Source organism: Pelodiscus sinensis, chromosome 16, assembly GCF_049634645.1.
Source record: "Pelodiscus sinensis isolate JC-2024 chromosome 16, ASM4963464v1, whole genome shotgun sequence".
Classification (NCBI taxonomy): domain Eukaryota; kingdom Metazoa; phylum Chordata; order Testudines; family Trionychidae; genus Pelodiscus; species Pelodiscus sinensis.
In genome coordinates, this window is record NC_134726.1 from 19403809 (window position 1) to 19416119 (window position 12311).

Below are 12311 nucleotides of genomic sequence, written 5' to 3' on the forward strand. Positions count from 1 at the left end.
AACAAGCCTCTGCCGCCAGAGCCGCCCTCCCCCTAACGCCGGGATCTCCTGCCCCGACCTCCCGCCCAGCCTGGCTCCTGAGGGCCCGTCCCCGCCCCGCGGCAGCGCCGCAGCAGCCTTCCCTCGGCAGATGGCAGTCACGGCTCGCCACGCGGGCTGCCGCCCCGCCGGGCTCGGCGCTGCCCGCTGGCGGAGGGGCTGGTGCCCTGCGGGCGGCGGGAGGGCGGGCCCGTAGGAGTGGGCGGGGGGCGCAGAGCATCCCCCGGGCATGGAGCTGCCCAGTGCCCGGCGCTTGGCTGCAAGCAGCCCCTGCTCCTCCTCCGGTTCCCCGCCCCCTCCACGCCCCAGCCCCCTCGGCTGCTGCGGGCCGGGGGCTGCCACATCGCCCGGCCTCCCCAGTTCCCTCGCCCTCGCCAGCCCACCTCCCCCGCGACGCCTGCCCCCCCTCCCTCCCCACTCGCTGCTGACGTCTGGCTCTGCCCGTCTGAAAACTCCGCGCCGCGGCGGATGCGGCGGCTTTCAGGGGCTCGGCAGCCGCGGCGAAGATGGTGGCGGCTCCGTGCGCTCGCAGGCTGGCCCGGCGCTCGCACTCGGCGCTCATCGCGGCGCTCACCGTGCTGCTGCTGCAGACGCTGGTGGTGTGGAATTTCAGCAGCCTGGACTCGGGCGAGGAGCAGCGGGCCGGCGGCGGCCGCGAGAAACGGGACCGGGGCGGCGGCGAGAGCAGCGACCACCGGGCGCATCAGCACCGCAGAGGACCTGCTGCATTCCACAGCAAGGCGCTGGTAGGTGCTGCCGCCTCCCCCCCTTCGCAGCCCGCCCCAGCCCTGGCCTGGGGGGCACCCGAAGGCTGCAGCGTGCCCCGGTCTCTCTGCACTTGGCCAGCTCGGCGGCGTTGAAATGAATCGACTCTCCTGACCAGGGTCGGGTTGGCCCCTTGCAAGAGGCACGCGGGCAGCTTCTTGTGTCTGCGGCCAGCAGCCTTACCCGGGTCTGGGGTTGGGGGGAGGCAGAGGGATGAATTTCCAGGATCCCGGGGCTCTTTGGATCCGGAGGGGGGTAGGGGCAAGAGTGAGAACGAGGATCTGCCGGTGGCTTTTAAAGAGCAGCCGGGAAAGACAAGAAGTTCTGCGGATGGGCGCAGGATGGTTTTCGTGCTCAGTGCATGCGCTGTAAGTGCACTTGGAAGGCACGGGCAGGTAATTGACTGAAAAGCTCCGGCTTGGAGCCTCTGAAAACTTTGCAAGAGGCTGCTGCTCCTCAGTTGTTTGGGTGGGGGAAGGGCAGCAGGAGAATCTTGCGAAGTTGGAACGGGACCGATTTGTTGTAATTTCCATTCTGGGTGGTAAAGCTCCCCTCTAACCTTTGAGAGTATCCGTGTTGGAGATGGCATGGTCTGGGCACAGAAAATCAATGTCCTTGGCATTAGACAGTGTTCACAACGGCCCGTGAAGGGGCATATTATTTACACCTTATATTGTCTTATGTGTTTTAATCATCGCCCCCCATTTACAACCTGAATGCCTGAAAATCTGCTTTCTAAGGATTTCAGTCCTGGAAACGGTGTTGTGCTTGTTGATCGTTTCATGCTCGTGAGGGTTCTTGCGCTCTGGCTGGGCGCTGCTGTGGGAATGGCTTGTACTCATAGACTTGTCACTCACGTTTCCTGTGGTGTGAAAGTGACAAAGGAGCAGACAGCGCTGCAGTGGTGGTGTTTTCTGCTCCTCTGGCTGCTGGAAGCAGGAGAGGGAGACCTACTAGACTTCACTTTCCCATCGTGTCACTCCTCTCTGAAAAGGAGACTGTGACATTTAGCACCCCCCTGCCCCCCCGCTTGCTTTTCTTCATTTCAGATATTCACTCTGGTCTTGCTCTTCACTCTAAGAGTCCTTCGCTATAGAGTGCAGCTTCCCTATCCTTTGGAAGAAAGTGTTGTAGTTATTGTGTGTCATTCTCCTCTTAGGGACTGACCATGATCATAAGAATTCTCCCAAAAGAAAGTGAACAAACAGCAGGGGACCTATTATAAAACAGCAACAAAGGAAAATGCTTTAATAGGATCCTCTATTATTAGAAGTGTCCTCTTTTGAGACTTAATTATATTTCAAAATATATCACTTTCTGAATCTTCCAAACTTCAGTAGGGTGTAGTTATCTCTCTGATACATTCTCATGGCCTTTACTATGTTTTTTTGCATCTGAAAAACACACAAATATTATTCTAGATTGCACAACTGTATCTAGTACAGCAGGTAACCAGGGACAATATTTAATGCAATAATTTATTAGCCCACTAAGAATTCAACTTCTTTTTTGCATACTCTCAAATGTTTATTTAAATTGCCTGAGTAATTAGAAATAAAAAGGGACATCTGAATAACAAACAAGTAAGTAATGGTATAGGTTTCAAAATAAATTAATATGAAGCCCAAGATGTATTTCACTGTGTATAAATAATATTTAGTTTTCTGTAGTTCAGGAGAAGCTTCCTTTGTTTATGAGCTTTGCTTTCATAGACTTCAGGGTAAATCTGATTTAGGGAAGTCTTGCCTTGTCCCTTTTCAGACATGCACATTTTCTTCATATCTGTCTCTCTATTTACATCCTAAGAGACAAAGCAAGAGCTAAGGCTTGCCTTGTCTTCATAGATTACTGAGGGTGTCCCAACCACAAGTATGTTTTATGAAATCATCCCCTGTAATAAGAATAGATTAATGTTCTGTTGCTAAGATTCAGGAACAGTCCTCTGGAAGATTGCATACACTGTAGTAATGTGTGTTTTGAGGTTTTTTTCCAGCTTCCAAATAAATGAATCTGAAATTCCTACTTACTAAAATTAGCTTTTCTCTTGCTTTATTTTACAGTCTTCTCACTTTAATGACTCATGTCCTGAAATTTTACATGTCGAACATTACCATCTTTCTTCTAGTCTGCTATCTTTTTCCATTTATGTATCTCTTTTCAGACCTGTTTTTCTCAAGCTTGTTTCCCCCCTTCCTCCCGTCTTATATTTAGTTGTCACATCAGGATCTATTTATTAAAGTAAAGTGACAGCTATGACATCTTTCAGGCTCTGGAGTCAACCTGAAACAAGTTTACATCCATCTGCCCCTACTACAACGAAGGTAGGCGAACCAGAAGGGGGCAGGCTGATCCTGAGGACCTGTGCAGAAAATGCCTGTTATGAGCTGTGAACTGCAAGGGGCCATAAGATCATCATGTACTGGAATCTGAAAGAATAAGGCTGTGAAACCTGCAAAAAAAGCTCACAGGGTTTTCTTGAAAACACAGCATTTGGAGCTGCCCGTACAGCTTTGCTACTAAAAGTGAAGAAGATAAAAATGAAGTGTTGTCACTCAAAATGCTGATATTGTACAAAGTCCCCTGAAATATTGGCTGTGTGACGCTCACAACAGTCAAACAGATAGTTCAGTGCTTCTTACATCATTTGTGGATATGCATATTTAAAGTATTTTATGCTGGTGATTAGCAGTCATTGATTTATAGGTTTGCTTACATTAAAGGACCTAAGGACTAAGTGATCTAGCTCCTTGTGAATTCAAGGTTTAGATAACATGCTGTGTAAACATGTTCTATGAACTTCTTATTCCTGCACTTGCTACATACAGCCTGTTCCATGCTTAAAAGTTAGATTGACCTAACTACATTGGAAGGCTGTGAAAAATTTTGTATCCTGAGCACAGTATTCAGATTGATTTAATGTAGATTTAGCTAGGTGGATAGAAAAAGTATTCATTCAACCTACTTACAACCTCTTGGAGAGGTGGATTAACTGCATCATGGAAAAACACCTTCTGTTTATGTAGGAGGTATTCATATTATAGAGACAGGGATGCTGCTGTGCACTTTAAGTGTAGCATAGATAAACCCTGAGTAACCAATGTGTGTCACAGTGAGCCATGCCATTGTATTTTAAATGTGTTCTGAAACAAACAGCAATGTTGTATAAACAATAGAAATATGTTGTGTGTCAATAAATGATTTGGCAACACTTCCTAAGGATGATTCCACAAGCTTATAGCTTTGCTTAAACTGTAGCCCTCAGAGTCATGATCATCTTTACACTTACGTCATCACGAGTACGCACACCTATCTATTTGATGACTGAAACTTGTGTGATGAACCATAAATTGGGTCTTTTGCAAATTTATGGAAGAAGTCAAACTAACTATTCTGTCAGCCCCATTGACTTTGATAGGCTAAATTCACAGATTATTGACGTACAACTGTTTATTCTTTACCGCGATACATTGTGCATCCCAGTGACAGACACATGACTGTCTTTATGTTTGTATGTAGAGAGCTGCACATTTGCTTATGTCAGTTATGAAACAAGAGCAGGAAAATTTTAAGCAACATAGGGTCTGATTATGATCCACACTGTATATGGGGACTAGTTCAGTTAAGGTCAATGGAGTTAAACAAGTATAATATCTGTATGGGAGAAAACTCAGGCCTATAATTTCTGGTGCTGTATTTTTTAATGTTAAAACACATTTACATGCTGCCTGTTCTGAGCTGGTTTAGGTTTTCCTTTTCAGCCTGAATTTCCCACTGTTTGCATTCATCAAATTGTTATAGGATATTTTCAAAGTTGGCTGACCTGAGTATAGTAGCTCCATTATACGCAAACAACTTAGGGCGTAACCATTTTAAGAAGATTTTCACACAAAGTACTTATTCAAAGTACTATGTGTCCTCTCTCTTTTTTTCAGTTTAATCACAAGAGCACAGGATGTAGTTTGTTTTAGACTATTTTTAGTATTCACTGGGAGCTAGTATTAAAATACTCATTGGTGTGCCCAAAGGGAACCACTGAATGTCTCCATCTGTGTGAAATAGTGGATACATTGATCACTGTTTCCCTCTCCAGGAGAATCCATAATCATATTAAAAATATCTTTAGACCTTTTTTTTTCCTTTTTTTTTTTTTTTTTTTGAGCAAGGACCTCTGGTACACTAGACCTGTTGTCTATGAACCATTTAACTAATATTTGATCATGTGGGCTGCAACCAGTTTATTTGCTAATATTCACACAAAATATTTTGGACTTTTCCCGAAGGTGTCACTTCTAAAAGCTCTATTCAAACATTGCCACATATGTTTAAAATCTTTTTTAATTTTCTCTCTTTTTTTTGCTCCTGATCAGTGTGCAGAAATGTATACCAGTATTAAAGAACAGCATTTATTTTATTGCACTGAATCAAACACTAAGAGGTAAATAGTGTGAGGTTTTGATAATATACTTCTGTAGTAAAAGAAAGAATTTTTGAACCAAGCATTTAAAGTATGTTTAGATTTATTCTAAATGCCATAAGATATGTGTAATATGCAATTTCACTTGTAAAATGAAAAAATGACATTATTATAAAATATTACCACACCTGGGTATATTTAAATGCAAACTGCCAACTTGGCATAAAGAAATAATTTTTAATTGAGCTATTCTGCAAGTAAAAATATTCCTGTACTAGATCTCCTGTCCAGTTACAGATATAGTTTTCATTACTTATAAGTCAATTTCCTGCTGTGGTTCATGTTTAATTAAACTGTATTAGATGTGTCTTTAAAGAAATGTGAATTCTATCAGAAACATTGACTTCAGTGAGTATTTGTAACAATATATCTTTTTTTTACACCCATTCAGTGCTATTTGCAGAAGTTTTATGCATTCAGCCAAAAACCCCCCACCCCTAATTGATAAAACAATAATTGTGCTACTGTCTAGAGAAAGGGTTGATTTAATATAAAGCCATTATCTTTGAAAAGCACTGCAAGGCTACGTCTAGACTGGCCCCTTCTTCGGAAGAGGCATGCTAATTTCTAACTTTGGAATAGGGAAATCTGCGGGGGATTTAAATATCCCCCGCGGGATTTAAATAAACATGGCCGCCGCTTTTTTTCCGGCTTGGGGAAAAGCCGGAAAAGAGCGTCCAGACTGGCGCAATCCTCCGGAATAAAGCCCTTTTCCTTGCAAGTAGGAATAAGAGATCCTCCGGAAAAGGGCTTTATTCCGGAGGATCGCGCCAGTCTGGACGCTCTTTTCCGGCTTTTCCCCAAGCTGGAAAAAAAGCGGCGGCCATGTTTATTTAAATCCCGCGGGGGATATTTAAATCCCCCGCAGATTTCCCTATTCCAAAGTTAGAAATTAGCATGCCTCTTCCGAAGAAGGGGCCAGTCTAGACGTAGCCCAACAGATTTTTGTAAGAATGGAGTAAGTGTAATGTTTATTCTTAAAAATATTTTAAAATTCACATTTGTAGTGGTGAATGAAACCGCAAAACTTCTGCTATTATTTTAGCTCACACTCAGTATTGCAGTGACATGTATTGCATTGGATGCACTCATAATTACCCAGCTGTAGGCCCTTCTCTTGAACCAGTTATGGAAAGCAACTGATGTGGGCTGCATAACTTTAAGTCATGTATCATGTAGCCCCATTCAGCTTTCATTATTATCTATAAGATAGTAAAATGCTGGCACTTTGTTAATATGTCAGCGCAAGTGAGATGTAACTGTTGCCTGGTGGTGGATTAGTGTGGGATCAAACCATTTATTAACTCTTTAGTCTGAAGTGCTGTATTTCCATATTTAAGAAGTTGTATACGATGACCCTGCTGGCAGCAGCCTTCTCCCATATATACAACTGTTTGGGGAGGTGTGGGGTGTTGTTTTGAGTACCTTTGCTAATCACCTTTAGGCCTCTCTTATTACAGACACCTTACATGGCACACAGAAACCAACAGGCAACTAGTATAGATAACTGTCAAGCACTGGTGTGATGTGATTAAGGGGGAGAGACTCTGCTTAACAAGTGGGTTGCTGCACCAACTTTAGTTTCTGAATGGGTTTAAGGTCCCCCCCTCCCCGAGTAGAATGCAAAAGCAGCAAGGTCCTTATCTGAGAGAGAAGATTCCCTTCCCATTTTTGTCTGGGCAGGAGATGGGTATCAAGATGCTGCTGAAAGATGATCAGACAACAATAATTGGGAATTTACCACAGTACAAAGTTTCAAACATGAGTTAAGAGACAGATATTTATCTGCACCGTATTTTCTGGATCCCGTGATTCCCCCTCCCCCTGCAGCTCTTTGGGTTTCTGTAATCCGAATTGTGCCTCAGGCAACTCAATATCATGCATGTCCCAACTTACAGCTGGTCTACACTACTGTGGGAAATTGATCTAAGTTATGCAGCTCTGTGGATAATGTAGCTGAAGTTGACATATTTAATATCTGTTTACTGTGGTGTCTTCATTGCAGTGTGTCAATTAGCACTGCTCCCCCAACAATACTTGTTGAGTTGGAGTACCAGAGTCGATGGGAGAGCGATTGGCAGGTGATTCATCACATCTAAACTATGCTAGATGTGATAAATGAACACCCATTGGATCAAACTTTGGCCTGTCGATCCAGCCTGTAGTGAAGATTTGCCCTTAGGTACTGGAGTAACTGCTTAGCTGCACCATCTGAAAGGAGAGAGAGAGAAAACTGGTGAAGACAGTGCTGTCCTCTCTGTGCAGTAGCCCTGTAGTGGAATCATGTACACATTGAAATCAATGGAGGACAAGATGGAACCCCATTCCACTCCACATGAGAACTCACAGCACAGAAAAAAACAGTCAATAAAAATAGTGGGATTTCAGCCCACTCCAGGCATGTCCATAACAGTGGTTCAAAGGTAGTTAATGGGTCTAATAGTACTGCTGGGAATTCTTGATCTTAATCTATCACTAGGAGGAGAGAAGCAGCTGATGGAACCACCATACACTTATAACATGCTGTAGAGTTAGACTGAAACTTTGACATAATAATAACTAAATATGATTATTTTTGCACACTAGTATGAGTCCCACTAGCCCAGGTGTTGGGAGGCTCTCTCCTAGATGCAGCATAGAGATATTCTAAGTGTGCTTTGTCTATGTAGGGATAATACGGCCCTGTGAATTCCAGTTCTGAAATGTGTCTTTTGATACAGGTGGGGGATAAAAGGAAAAACTATCAAAGCAATGTTTTTTACCCTGACTTCTCTAGCTCTAAATGGCTTAAATGAGCTTGAATACAAGCTGCTCATTTTTTTTGTTAAATTGTAGCCTGATGGACAGCCCTGTAAATGGTTTCTTGCCTCAGTTTCCCTCTTCAGTTCACAGTAAGACCAATTTAACCATAAACTCATAGAACCATAGGATTGGAAAGGACCTTGAGAGATCATCTGTTCCAGTCCCCTACATTTATGTCATGGCCTCAGGTCTTACCATCCCAATATCTTCCACCAGATCTGGACTCTTCATCAGTAGTCCTTTTCCCTCCACCAGGACAGCCACCCCACGTCTTCCTTCTTGGGCACAAGCCTACTCTTCCTAGAGAGAACTCTCTCAGCTTCTCTTCTGGGGTCATCTCCTAGTTCTTCTGGGTCCAGATCTAAGCCCCTCAGTTGCTCTCCTTCAGTTCTCTGGCTCTTAATTCCATCTCAAAGCCAGCAGACATTTTCTCTGGTGCGCCTTCCTGCCATCAGTCCTGGGTGATTGGAGGACACCAACCATTCTTTCTGGCTGAACCAGTCTGCTCTGCCCCCTCTGAACTCACTCTCTGGCTTCTGATCACTTCCCAGATGCCGCCTTACCCTCTGAATTGATGGATACAGGTGTCCCCTAGACTGGAACAAGAGCATTCAGCCCAGTCTCTTTTAGTGGTCCAGCTCCCCTGTTGCCCCCTGACATGGCAAAATTAGAAATTCCTAAAGAATGGATCCATAATCGAAATACTGTCTTGGCCATTAACCACAGCTTCACTAGTTATCACAGGGATCATAGCACCAAAGTACAACTTTAATAACAATTCAAAAGGGCAGTGGAGACAACTAATCATTTTATAATGAGAAAGGAGGAAAACAATACGTTTAGACCCAGACAACTGAATAATTTTAAAAGGCCTTAACACTTAGGAAGGCATACGTTAATGAAATAAACACATCTTTTCAATAACGGGGAACTAATGTGTGCATTATTTAAGAACAGTATTAGAGCCAGATTAGATTGATGGACTCATCTAGCAGTTATCTCATTAAGTATTTTGTCTGTTGGGATCTGGGAAAGTTTTACATGAAATGAATTTTATTAATTGGGGAATGGCAAGTCTTTTTCAGCTATTGATTATTTTGACTTTTTTATTGTATGAGAGGTCTTTGCAGATGTTTCCTTTCTAATAAAAGCCTTTTCATGTTCTTGTTTTACCTCTGAGTGTTGTAAAAGAGACATATACAAATCCCATTTATTTTCCATCAAGTATTGCAAATGGCTACTTTATAGCAGAGTATAAAATAACCTCATTACCTCTCATTTATTTGAGCTAGATTGAAAAATATTTTCCAAAATGTTTTTTTCCTTTCTGTTTTGAAAGTGCAGTATACAAAACGGAGTTTTCAGATCTATCTTAATAGCGCTAGATAATGAAACAGGAACTGCTAGATAAGATTAGATAAAAGCAAGAACAAAGTATAACTTGCAGGTATCATCATCTTGAGGATGAATTTGAATCAGAATTCCTTCTGATTTGTTTAGTTAGAGCTTGATCTTGCACACAATAGATTTCAGAGAATTTTGCCATGATTTGAATCATGGGAGGATCAAGTCTATACGTATATTTTTCTCCAATTTTTCTCATTGGTTGTCTTGCTTAGTCTTATCACAGTACAGACTGCTGGTATGAGGTGGAAATGTGACACCCATGAAAGGTTATTTAGTAGAGATGTTATTGTGTAGTCATTCAGATAATTAACTGTTAAGCCTGGGCTCACTGGTTAATCCTAATGGCTGCATGCATACCTCCTTGCTGTCTCTGTATCAGTGCGGGGGGAGAGGGGGGGCCGTGAGGCGCTGGATTTTAAGCCATCTCTCTGTGTATGCCAGCTCCCACAAAACTGCCTCTGTATGAGAGGCAGCAGTGGGGGGGGGGGGGGGGGAGAAGAGGATAGGAGCTGATAGGTGCAGGCAGTCGGCTTTCAAGCTGGCTCCTCGCAAGGTCCAGCTCCTGCCTGCCCCCCTGCTCTGCTGCCTCTGTGGAAGGCAGCAAGGTGGGGGGGAGAGGGAGCGAGGCAGGCAGCTCCACGAGAGCTGGCATATACAGAGAGCCAGCTACCCGTGTGTATCAGCTCCCGCCTTCTCTCCCCCACTCCCGCTGCCTCTGACACAGAGGCAGCGGCAGAGGCAGCAGCACATGAGGAGGGGAAGCAGATGGCTCTGCAGGATCTGGCACACGCAGAGAGCTGGCTTGAAAGTTGCCTGTCCCAATGCGTGTAAACATGTAACTGCTGAAAAATTCTGTGTTTTTTGTAAACATATAACCAGTTTTGCTAACATACTTCTTATTTAAAAGGCACATTAGTTAGTATTTCATGCTTAACCAATGTAGATGAATTCACTGGTTCTAGGCGCGCCCTGCTTTGTGTCCCTATTTCTTTTCCTGCTGGAAAATAACCTGTATTAGAAATCCTTGAGTTCTAAACCTCATTAAAATACGGTGAACGCCAAATAACAACCAATCTATTTTTTGATGAAACAGAGAATATTTTATAATGGCTAAAATTTTCAAAAATGCCCGTTTTCCATTTTCAGGCATTTAGATTCTTACGTCCCTGCTTAAGCTTTGACACTGTACCTCAGACCGCTGTCATGAAACAAAGTTTTAGAGAATGGGGTGAGGAGACAGAGCACTGGCTTCTATTCTCGTCTCTATTAGTAAATGTTTGTATCATTTTCAGCAAGGCATGTACAGCCTCATTTTGAAAAGAGGACCCTAATTTTGGGTGCCTAGCTTTAGACACTTTGTGTCGTTTTTTTTTTTTTTTTCAAATGGAGCTGAGTATTTGTGGTACCCATGGTTTAGTTGTTGGAATTCTGAGTGTTCAGGCCCAAAGTGTCTCAGGTGGGCCACACAGAAAGAGTGGTCACATTTGAAAATTTTAACTTTTACTTTCTTTGCCTCAGTTTCTCCATCTGCAAAACAATGCTCCAGCCCCCCACCAGTTAACCTTTCACATCCCTACTTCTAATAAGCCCATAACCTTTGGCTGAATCACTGAAGGTCTCAAATATTGATTTAAAGACTTCAAGTTACAGAGAATCCACCATTTAATGTAAATCAAACCAAGTGACCTCTATCCCATACTGCAGAAGAAAGCAAATACCTTAGTCTGTCCTGGAAGAATCCTTCATGATCCCCATGGGGGTTATTAGTTAGACCATGAGGATGTGGGCAAGACTACCAGCAAGATGTATGAGAAAGAGGTCTCTGTAGTAACTTAGATCTCTCCCCATCTAGTGCCCAATCTCTGGCTGTTGCAAATGTTTCCTAACAGCCATCACGGATGAGGTAGCCTACAATGATGTGTGGCCCATCATACCACTGCCACTAGAAACTTTGCAAGCTCCGTCCTAAAAAAAGTTAGTGTTTTTGCTCCCTCTACTCCACTTGGAAGCCTGTTCCAAAACTTCACTCCTTGCTGATCTGTGCCCTTAATTTGTGAGTGAAAGAAGTAGCCCGTCTTACTCATTAGCCACAAAAACTGAGAAACACATTAGGGATGTTAAAGGTTAAATGGTAAGCATACATCTTACTGGCATGCTTATTGGCTGACCAGAGTCCCTCTCTCCCCATAATTGGCAGCAGGTCTAGAGCAGCCCCCAGATTATGGAGCCAGAGCAGCCCCCTTCTCCTGCGGCCATAGTGGGGCTGAAGCATCCCCCTCGCTTGTAATGAGCTGGGACTGGAGCAGGCATTCTGCTTGTGGCATGGTAGGGCTGGGCCAGAGCCACCCCCGCTGCTGTTGGTTAACCGGATAAACTAATTGTTTAACCAGTTAACCTCTCTTGGCAGTTGTTACATCCCTGAACCACATAATGCTGCTATGATTGCACATTGTGTAACCCTGTTCCTTTCATCCTTTTGTGTCAAGAACTGAAAGAGTCACTATAGGACACTGATGTGACTTTATTTTTAGAGAAGATTAGTGTATTCCTCTGAGGGACAAACTATTTATGGTATGTGTAAATTGGCTTTTTTGGTACTGGAATTAAACTTTAGAATAAATGAGTGTTGTTTCTATAAAGTGGCTAGCCAGAAAAATAGTGTGTGGTTGTCGCTGAGGGCAAATCTTGAATGCTTCCCTCAGTGTGTTCTATTTTCACATTACAGCCGTTTCTGTATTCTGTTGTATTAGTGGAGAGGTTAGTGAATGGAGCTTTTATTTATAAAAGTAACTTCTAAGGAGCAGGGTGACACTGTCTAGTTCTA

At 43.5% G+C, this 12311-nt stretch overlaps 1 protein-coding gene across 1 annotated transcript in view; it reads left to right on the plus strand.

Annotated features, from left to right (window-relative positions):
* The first annotated feature begins 232 nt into the window (after positions 1-232).
* Positions 233-12311, plus strand: part of XYLT1 (xylosyltransferase 1) — a 400682-nt gene continuing 388603 nt past the window's right edge. Inside the window, exon 1 of the mRNA XM_075899380.1 lies at positions 233-785. Coding sequence (XP_075755495.1) covers positions 546-785 — 240 coding nt within the window. The 5' untranslated portion in view covers positions 233-545. The remainder of the gene's footprint in view (positions 786-12311) is intronic.